The sequence below is a fragment of the Balaenoptera acutorostrata genome, chromosome 10, assembly GCF_949987535.1.
Source record: "Balaenoptera acutorostrata chromosome 10, mBalAcu1.1, whole genome shotgun sequence".
Classification (NCBI taxonomy): Eukaryota; Metazoa; Chordata; class Mammalia; order Artiodactyla; family Balaenopteridae; genus Balaenoptera; species Balaenoptera acutorostrata.
Window position 1 is genome coordinate 21,999,549 of NC_080073.1, and position 11,129 is coordinate 22,010,677.

General features: G+C 41.9%; 1 protein-coding gene across 1 annotated transcript in view; it reads left to right on the forward strand.

The window, feature by feature from the left end:
• The window catches only part of TAFA4 (TAFA chemokine like family member 4), a 111,493-nt gene extending 102,170 nt beyond the window's left edge, over positions 1-9,323 (forward strand). The window contains exons 4-5 of the mRNA XM_007192642.1: positions 7,836-7,960; positions 9,267-9,323. Of these exons, the coding sequence (XP_007192704.1) occupies positions 7,836-7,960; positions 9,267-9,323 (182 nt within the window). The remainder of the gene's footprint in view (positions 1-7,835; positions 7,961-9,266) is intronic.
• The last annotated feature ends 1,806 nt before the right edge of the window (positions 9,324-11,129 follow it).

Here is an 11,129-nt window from a genome sequence, read left to right on the forward strand (position 1 = left end):
TCAGAGCAGAGTCTGTACAGTAGAATTTCTGTGGTGATGCAAATGTTCTTTCTGTATATCTCCCTATCTATATGGCATGATGTATGTGTCCAGTATGATTGGTTGCTGCTAAGCACAGGTGGCCCTTGAGCATTTGAGATGTGACTAGTGTAAATTTACATGGGAACTTGTGACTAGAAGCGTCTATATTGGGCAGTGCAGGAGAAGCTTTATGTAAATCTGTAACTTTAGTGCAACATTTGGTGGCCAGAGCATACCAGAACCCTGAAAGGTGGGACTGTAATTGTGTCTTCATATTTGTGTTCCCTGCACTAGCATTGCATGGCAAATAGTCGGTGCTCAGTCAATGTTTATTGGCTCAAAGTCACGGAGGAGGTGTAGGAAGTTGTAGTTTAGGCTCTAGTTAGGATGTATGTCTGTTTTCATATCTCCCTGATCATCTGTTCCTTATCTGAATATGTTTTGATTAGGGCTTTTTAGCTTTACCTGCTTAATCTTTATCCCATAATAATTATGCAGTATCATGCTGCTAATTGGCACGTGGGAAGTCCTAGTCTCTGCTGATATGTTCCTTTTACCTTATTTGTCACTAAGAATAGAGGATCTAAAATATAAAATTTACTTGAATTGACATTTAAATTAAAACCAAGGCGAGAAGACATTGGGGGGGGGCACTTATTGATGTTGGTATAGACACTGGACTATCTTTATGCATTTTTGTTAATCCACACCACAGATACTTATCTGGTGTTTTTTGTTGCTCTTCCATAAAATCATAGCTTTTACTAGTTAAAAAGGGAGAAAAAAATAGCTTTTTTTCCCTCCCATCAGGCTTTTTTGTTATAATTAACTTATGAAATCCCCCTGAATTATTGAAATGTGTCTGTAATACACATTTGGGATTTGGGAGAAGGGATGGGGAATTGTTTGATGAAAGCTGTGATTACTTGGATCCTAAAACAGAAACTATTTAGCTGTTAAGCCTTCTTGCTTTTGACTCGTCTACTGGCATAGACAAGGCTGTTTTGTGGTAGGAACCGTATTCTACACATTTATCAAGAGAGAATGCTGAATCGTTTTAGGATAAAATGAGATAAATGTGTAGTACAATGAAACTTAGTTTATTTTGTCAAAGTGAATGCTTTCTAAACATCGGTTTTAAAAAAACTTAATAAGACGAAAGCCTAGGAATGGAAGACAGTTACTTTTTAAAGCTATTTTTCTTTTCCTTTCGATGATGCCCAAATATCTTTTCTGAGATGTCAGATTTCGCTTATTTAAGGACAAGAGTTACTGTGTGTATTGCAGACATCTTTCATGGCTTTAGGGATTGTGTGGTGAGAGGCAGGGTCTGTCTTTAAGTTGTGAGTTCACAAGGTTTTGTTACCAGTTATGTTCTCTGTGCCACCTGACAGACGAAGCAGTTTTCTGAGTTCTTCTCAGTGTTGGTCAGGTAAATGACAATGAAGTGTCCTTTACAAAAAGTACTTTGGAAGTTGGAAGGACATGCCCCTTGCGTATGTTTGTTCATTTATCAAGTTTTAATTTAGTGCATTTGTGCCTGGCATGTCCTAGATGCTGGAGGGTAGCATAATAATTAGACTCAGGTCCTGCTTTCAAGGAGCCCAGAGTTTACTCGGAAAGATTGGTAATTAAACTCTAGTAAATGAAGGGCTCATGGAGAAAGCAGATGAGGGGTCAGCAGTGGTGTCCATGAGAAGCCATCGGTCTGACTTTACCAGGTAGGAAGGAGCTAGGGGAGGGCAGGCGTGTAGAGCACCTGAGAATGAAGGGGACAACCTTGGGAAGCGGAATCAGCTCGTCTGGCTCAGAAATGGTAGAAGACAAAGCTGGAGATGTAAACAGAGCCTGTGATATTAAAGGCCTTAGAGCACATCAAATTTTAGGACTTACTGCCTGCCTTCTGGGAATTTGTATTCAAGGAGAATGGATGAAGCAGACTCTGCCGATAAGAAAGGGTATGAAGTGCTAGGAACAAAGTGCATATAAAATACCCTGAGGTTTTTGAGCAGGAAAAATGTGATCTCTGAATCTGACAGGTCACATGGACTGTCAGCATAGTGAGCCCAGGATTAGCCAGGATTTGTGTGTGTGAAAGAGAGATACAAAGCTTAGACTTGTGGAATCGCCCACAGTGGAGGGAGGACGGAAGGCATGGAATAGAGGTGGCATGATGATATTTACCATGAATTAGTATTACTTTCACCAGCCAAAGCTTTGATGAGGTCTGATGATCTAGCATAGCCTCTCATGTTGGGCCGAGTACATCTAAATCATCACCATAGATAACCACAGATCAATGTTTCTCAGCCGGAGGTGATTTTCTCCCCGCACCCCGGGGGACATTTGACCATGTCTGGTGACACTTCTGGTTGTTATGCTGGGGGCAGAGGGTGCTACTGGCATCTAGCAGGTAGAGGCCAGGGATACGGCTGAATAGCCATGGTGAATGCACAGGATAGACACCCCCAATGAAGAATGATCTGGTCCCAAACGTAGGTCAAGAGACCCCACCTTAGCGGTCTCTGCCAAATGTGCATGTGCTTGTGTGAGAGGGCATTTAGCTGGGAAGACAAACCTGGATCACAGAAGAGTAGTCTGTACGTCCTCATCCCCAGCCTCCCGCCGTACTCTGTGCAGATAACAATACTGTGTCATTTGTGAAATGTGGGAACAAGGAAAACGTTCCTTAAAAAAGTCATAGTCTTCTCACTACTGCTTTTATGCCTGTTACCTGGGTCAGGTTGGAATGGCTTCTTTTCTTTGAATAACCAGAAATAAAAATTGGCAGGGCTTTCCACCTACCTACCTATCTATCTATCTTAAAAGTTAATAAAAAAATGGCTTAATTTTTAAAGAACACAGTGAGTGTCTTGAAATAACAGTGGTGAGAGCGAAACAGCTAAAGATACAGTACGTTAAAACCTCAGAACCTATGCTTGTGACTGTTTCCATTTTCTAGATGATATATATTCCCAGAAGATGTGTTCTTAATCTCTCTGCCTGTAGTTTCAGGGTAAAAATACACTTCTCTTTAGAAAAGCCTTAACGCTGTGTAAATACAACCACACTAAATCCACAAAGGAGATGCCTGTTGTTGAGAAGTGAGCCTGTTGGTCTTATTCGAAGGCGGGCTTATCTAAATAGCTATATAAATACATATTGTGTTTTATTTAATAGAGTGGTATTTATTTGGGACAAGGGCTAGAAACAAAAAACCTCCATCTATTTCATACAACAGAGAGTAAAGAAAATGCACCAGGAGCACAATAGCTCCTTAGTCACCTTACATTTTCACCTAAAAAACAACATTATAGAAAGTACTAGTTGCCTGTCTTTTTTTAAGTTCGTTTCTGCATAAAGCTAGAAATTCGTTAGAGCTCGGCAGCTTGGAGATAGACAAATAGGGATATTTTGTATTTTCCTAAGGCAGGGGGCTTTTTAAAGAATTTCATTTTAAAAATAGAAGTGACAAGACACTTTCTCATGTAAAGTATATTATGGTATTTGGCACCAGGCAAAAAAACATGTATGCCTCCTACAAACTTATTTTCCTGTGGAGGCAAGACTCAGTTAAGTGGGCAGATGTTCTCAAGAGTTATTTTAATAGAATCCTACTTCTGAGTCTTTTGTCTCAGCTCATAGCCCTACCCCGTATGCACTCAAAGCTGAAACTTCCGGGCTGTTTAATCACCTTAGTCACTGTTGGGTCAACCCCTCTGTTGGTTTTCAGCTTAGCTGGGAGTTCCTTAGTCAATCCTTAACTCATAAAGGAATTTGAAACTTGTATTTTGGCTACTGGGATGGCTCTTATCATGTCTCTCTTTTTTGAAAGAACATTTGTGATTAAGTCTTTCACAAAGAAACTTTATCTGGATAAAGTGTCTACTTATAGGGCTCCTCACTCAATGTATTCTATCAAATATGAACATGATGTCTTTTTTACAAATAGAAATATTTGAAATTCCAGGGCAGCCTGCTATTTTAAGGAGTCTATTGTGAATCTGTCTTTATCACTCCGTATTTCCCAACGAAAGGAAAGGACAGCGGTAAATAGTTTCCAAAGGGCTTGATTGTGTATGCTTCCTTCTTGTATTTATTTAAATAAATTATTACACTTAAATCCTTAAACAAAATACTAGGCAATGCTGTAGTTGAGAATTGGCATATTTTTCTGTGATGAAAGCCTGAATCCATCATCTTCCCCACCTCAAGCTCCTTTTCTAGATTTGGCATCAGGATTATTTCAGATTCCCCTGAGTCCAGTGAGCAGGTACCAGCGTTTCTCTGCTGTGAAGCTGAGATAATATCTGTCTAATTCAATCTATTTCCTCTGCGGGGAGTTTATTCCCAGATTTCTCCCCTCACTCACACCTCAGTTGGTCTTCCCTGTCAGGCACCTTTTTGTTCTAAATTCTTTCATCGTCCCTGCCAGACTCACCCTTCTAGGGACATAGGTTTCCCTGGCTTGTTGTACTACCTTGCTCAGAAACTTTCCATGGCTTCCCACTGCTTAGAGAATCAAGTCCTGAATTGTCCTTGACAGTCCCTAAAGTTTGTTTCCCAGACCACCTTTCTCAGCTGAACGTCCACTGTTTCCCTGCTGACCCCCTCACTTGAGCCACGTGGGTCTCCTGGCTTCCAGGTGGCCGTTCACTGCCCCTCCTGCCTTCACCTGGACAGATCACTAGCCATCTGTCAAAGCTTCTTTTGAATCATCCATGTAGCTCTGATACCTGTCAAGAGTACATAGGTTTCCACAGCTGAGTGGAAGAAAGTTAGTTTGTCTAAGGAACAGTTTTAAAGACTTTTTAAAAAGTATCTCAGCTTCACTTTCAACTCTGTGCAAATATAACTAAGCTCTGTCAACGTTTATATAACTTTTCCAGTCCTGCAGATGGCATTTTAAATTGAGGGCTGGGAACCACCTCTTGTTTATCTTTCTATCTACTTGGGGCCAAACTAAGGTACTCAGAAAGTAATGAATGACTGGTCGGCCCTATGAAGATGGTCAGTTTTGTGTAGCACTTATTAATCTAAACTATTACTGAAAATTGTGGCATAAGTAGAAAGACTGATGGATACAGAGTCTCAACTCAAGTATTACTCACTTTGTGGAAAGCTCTGGTTTTTGCATCTGGAACCCTCTGCCTCCTCTTCTTGCTTCTGAAGGTTCTTGGGACCATCACAAGGGAATAGTACATAAAAGTGCTTTGAAAATGACACAGCTCCATACAATTGTAAGGTGAAACCGTTGTGATGTCAGGGGCTGAAAAGAATGTAACTTTGTCAGACATGGCCCCAGTGTGTCCGTCCACTCAAGTGCAGTGTCAGTCTCTGACAAAATAAATAACCCATTTAGCTACGTGCCTTTCTCAGTGTTGGCACTTCCTGATTTAAATAGCACTTGGTTATTCTAGATCACAAATCTGCCTGACTCATGTACTATTGGTTTGGATGGGACTCATTGGATACACAGCTCAGTATTTGGCCAGAATCTGGAACGGTGGCTGCATGTGGAGAAAATAACAGTATCTGGTTACGTCAGCCAATAATGGAACAATCCTATGCCCTCATCCTGCCACATCGCATTTGCCTGACAGGAGAAGAGTTTTGAATGCACTGGCTTCCTCCGTTACCTACTTTTGTCATTGCCTCTAGTAGAGATCTCTGCTGTCAGGAAGTGGGTACGTATTAAGTGTTGGCAGCAGCGTTAGATTGCCTCTGTTCAGATGCTGCTTGGCTACTTGGAAAAAGGGTGACTCTGGGCAACTCACTTAATACCACCAGACCTCAGTTTTCTCCTCTCTGTAAAATGCAGAAAAAAAAAAAAAAACCACTTTGAACCTCAGAGTTGTAGTGAATTTGAAATTAGCAAATGCAGGCAGGACATTTGGCCACGTGTCCTGCATTCAAGAAAAAGTAGCTCTTAGGATTTACAGTCATACCTCATTTCATTGTACTTCAGATACTGCGTTTTTACAAACTGATGGTTTGAGGCAGTGGTCTATCAGTGCCATTTTTCCAACCGCCTTTGCTTACTTTGTGTATTTGTGTCACATTTTGGTAGTTCCTGCAGTATTTCAAACCCTCCACTGGCAAAAAGAATATGACTCGCTAAATGCTCAGGTGATGGTTAGCAATTTTGAACAATAAAATACTTTTTTTTTTTTTTTTTTTTTTTTTTTTTAAATATTTTGTCCACAGAAAGTCCAAGCCTTCTTTTTTTTTTTTTTTAAAGGATTTTCTTATTTATTTATTTATTTGCGAGGGCTTTCTCCAGCTGCGGCAAGCGGGGGCCACTCTTCATCGCGGTGCGGGGACCGCTCTTCATCGCGGTGCGCGGGCCTCTCTCTATCGCGGCCCCCCCCCGTCGCGGGGCACAGGCTCCAGACGCGCAGGCTCAGCAATTGCGGCCCACGGGCCCAGCCGCTCCGCGGCATGTGGGATCCTCCCAGACCAGGGCCCGAACCCGTGTCCCCCGCATTAGCAGGCAGACTCCCAACCACTGCGCCACCAGGGAAGCCCCAATACTTTTTAATTATAGTAGGTACACCGAGGTTTTTTTTTTTTTTTTTTTTAGATATAAGGCTATTGCACCTTTAATAGACTACAGTGTAGTGTAAACCTAACTTTTCTAGGCACTGGGAAGTTATAAAATTGGTGTCACTTACTTTATGGTAGTGGCCTGGATTTCTCCAAGGTGGGCCTGTGGATGCCTGCTTTTTCTTGAACTTTAGTTTCAGACTAAACTAGTTCAGACTAGTTTCAGACCCATCAGGGTATAATTTTTTTTTTTTAGTCAACGTGTTACTGTTTCGACCCCAAAAAAAAGCAAAAAACAAGGCTAAATTACCTCCACCCCCAATCCACACATACTATCCCCAGCTTTGGAGCTTTGTCCTATACCAGCCTGCAGGGTGGGTTCACCTTTAAAAATCAATCACAATCTTTTTCGTCCTTTGAAATCTATGGGAATAACCATCAGGGTGTTGGTTTTTTCTTAACTTCTCTTCATCTGCCTGCAAACCCAGAGATCTGGGGTGCTAGTTTCTGATTCAGGGGCTTAAAACATCAATCATTTTATTGGCAGACAGCTGTGGGGATGGTGAGATGAAGAGGAAAGGGAATTCACAGGGAAGCTAACTGACTAGTTGAGAATGTAGGCATGTGAGGGGGTGGCCCGCCCCTCCCATCTTAACTTGCGTCTAGTAGTTGACTCAAGTGGTTACTCACCTCCTGGAATGGCGTGGAGAGATGAGGCACCCTGTGTGCTGAAAATGTTGACTGTTCTTAGTCTCTGCTGTTGAAAACAAAGAGTATCAAACACAACTGCAGTATCCGCGTCCACCATTATAACCTGCAACCAGAGACGGAGACCACGATAATAGTGAACATTTTCTGACAACATAGTGACTGGTCCAAAGTCAGCCAAGACTTTCACATGGATTGGCTTTATCCTCTTGCCATCTTCTGGCAAGGCTCTGTTTTTATTCCCATCGTACAGATGAAGAAACTGAAGCTGAGGGTAAAAAAGCTAGTCCAAGGTCCTTCAAAAAAGGTAGCACAGTCAAATTCAAACCCGGGCAGGCGTACTGCACAGTGTGAGATCTCACTAACTACATCATCATCGGTTAGCCAACTGCATAAAAAGAAATAATTTTTTTCTGTACAATATATGGCTGATTCTTTACTTACAAGATTTCACCATAAGCAATCTTGGAAGCCAGTGTACTCATCAATGTTGAGCTTTCTATTATCTGTATTTGGAGGAAGAAACAATGTCCCAAATATTATTTGGCTTTGTCTTCCAGCTTCCATTGTGATTCAGAAATGGTGGTGTCACATGAATCCTTGTTTGGAAGGAGAGGATTGCAAAGTGCTGCCAGATCACTCAGGTTGGTCCTGTAGCAGTGGCAATAAAGTCAAAACTACAAAGGCAAGTATAGACAAAACCCAACTGTAATTTATAACCTCAGTATATCATTACCTGCGGGGTCTCCCCCCCCCCCCCCTTCATTTCATCCTGCCGTCAAGAGGACAGCCTTCTTTTATGTTGATAAACCTGCTTGGGCAGGGCCCCTCTATGACCTTGGCCCTTTGAAAAGCCCATTTCTCAGCATCACCCTTAGTTTCAGATTTTCTAGAGCAGTGATTTGGTGGGGAAACGCATTATTTTAGGCAGGGCTACTGAATTCAGTTCAGCTCCTTCACGGGCCGATTTCAAGTAAAGGTTTCAGAGTTGACAGTCCCGTGTATCAAAACAGTATGGCAGGAATCCGTCTCCAGATGATTTACTGAAACAGAAAGACCTACTGCCTAAGAGGAGATTTAATGGTTGAAGACTCTTAATTCAAGCCTTGTGAGTCAATAGTTTCCTCCCCAAATCATCCTCTTTCTGGCTCTGAAAGACTCCATTTTCCACCTGGTTCTTGAGCCAGAAATTTAACTTCTTCCTCATCTCCCCCTGTCCAGTCTATTATTTTGTCTTTGGGATTGTTACTCCCAAATCCCTCCACGATTCTGCGTCCCCATAGTTACATACCCCGTGAGGTCCGCCATTGTGTCTCATCTGGATGACTGAGGTTGCGGCCTCACATCCGCTCTCGATTCCCTCCCAGTCTGTTCTCCACAGGATGGCTCTAGTCGTTTTTGCGAATTGCAGATCTACTAAGCTAGTCACCTCCACATTTTTCAGTGGCTTCTCTGGGTTCCTTAGCTAGCCTCTGCTTGTCTGGCCCTAGATAAATAACCTGGCAGACTACCTACCTCCCTTCATTCCTTCTGCTCCAACCGTCTCGGCCTTCTGTTAGTCCTTCTTTCTGTGGCGCCTTTACAGTTGCAAAGGAATGTGCCTTCCGCCTTTCTTTTCTAGTTCACCGTTATTTCTTCAGGGAATCCTTCACTGATAGGATTCACGCTCCCTGTATCTCTGAGCATGGTACTATAGTTACATTTTACAGGGAGTGCTCCACTTATTTGCTTCATACTGACAGCTTTCTGTCTAGGAGGAGAGCTGTGAAGTCAGGGCCCCTCGCTGTTTTGCTTACCCAGATCGTCCCAGAACCAGCTGAATGTCTCTGCAACTATTGCTCGAATGGAGATATTAATAAAACCGGTCATTCTAGGATTCTAATGAGCTAGGCACACTGGAATGGAATGTCTGTTTAGTTCTGGTTGCTGTGTCAGCTTTGGCCCCTGAGGAGGTGTAACATCTCTTGAAGCGTTTCTCATCTTGCTTACAGTTTCCCCTTTATGAGTATTTGGAATTACTCGCGCTCTCAATCATTTTCAACCCCTGAGGTCAAGAGCAGGTGAGTTCTCCTCCTATGTGTGTACGTGGGGTATTATAATAAACAAGATTTTATAAAATAAATAGTTAACTATATTTAACTATGTCATTAATAGAAGATTACATCTACAACATACGATGATAAAACAAGGTTTTATAATACATTTTAAATGTAGATTTTAGCTGATATTTGTCATACCCCAAATTACCAATAGTATATAGTAAGTGATTTGATTAGTTCCTTATTATCTAGGTAAAATAATTTCAAAATCACGACCATTTTAACATTAATTGCAATTATCAACTAACGTGTCCTTGTTAGTGATAGCATGATAACCAGGTTAAATGACCTGATCTATGCTTTTATGTCCAGGGCGGTAGAAGCTCGTGGAGGTTGCTGGAGGGGGAAGGAGGTTATTAGCACTGCCATCCTTTTTCTCAGCTCTTCTTCTAACCAACTCCCCATACACTTCTAATCTGTGTAAACCCAAGTGTGCTTGTTAAGCAAATCCCACCTTAAGATGATTCCACCATCCTTTCCCAATGCGCCCCTTTCAGCCCTTCTTCCCTCACCCCCTCCTAAATCAAAATCTTGGAGTGGCCAAGGAGCCAGGGTCTTAAATCCATCAATGATAAAAAAAAAAAAAAAAAATGTCCTTCAACGTGTTTCTTGTCAACTAGGAAATTACATTTTGCAAGATTATTCTTGTATTGACTCTTACATATAAATATAAAATAAGAACACGAGCACCAGCCAGCTGTGTTCCAGAAATGAATGTGTCTAAGGGGTCCCCTGCTCCAGCAGCTCCCTCTCTATTCATGTGCCGAGAGCGAGGGCAGTTGCAGGAGGCAAACCTTGAGGGCCATTTTGGCTCTGTGTGCTGGGGGTTAGAAGTTTGCTCAAGCTACATGCTCCACGGTAGTGACGTTTCATTTAGCACTTGGGAAAGTTGTAGAAGTAAAATACAGTTCCCCCAGCCCTCATAATACGTAGCTACTTTTTTTTTTTTTTAAGTGATATAGCACTGGAGGATAATCTCTAAGTCATAAAACTTTGTTTCCTTTATTAATCCAAGTCAGTGTGACTTGAACTATATAAAACATTTTACGTCTTTTATGGAGCTTCTGTACATAGAGTGACTTCATTTGTGGAGCCGTGACTGGCTTCAGTGAAGAGCTTGGTACTCACAGAAGCTGTACCTTAACATCGACACTGGACCTTACACCCCAGGTGAGACAGCAGTCCTATAAAGGTAGAACAATTACCTCCCTCGAGGGGGGTATTAACTATATAACCAATGGAGACTTCCATTGTCCTTAACAGTTGATGCACAGCAGTATCAAAACACAGAAAGCCTAAAAAATCAGATTATCTGCAGTAAGCCATCTAGGCCCGAATTTTATATTCCACTTAAGTGCAAATGTGACAAAGTTAGCAGTCAACTTGAGATATTAATAGCCTTAGATGAAGATGATAGGAATGCGAGAGGAGACAATTCCCTAACCAGGAAGGTTGGCATTGAGTGTATTCCGCTGGTATAGTTTTCAGTATCCCCAGAGAGGGGGCAGCTACTGCTTTGTGGGAAAATATAACTGACTCTCTGTCATCCTGCCTCGATTTTCCTTAATTCACTCCTGAGTTTTATTACCTCCACCCTGCTAAATGTGCTAAATCATTTCTCCCTATTTGAGTTGTATTAAGGCTCCTAACACGTGTGCAATGTCCTCTTAGCACCAAAGGCAATGACTTGCCCGGGCTTTTTGTCGTTTGCAAATGTAAGCAATTCTCACTGAAATTTGAGAAGTTTTAGATTTT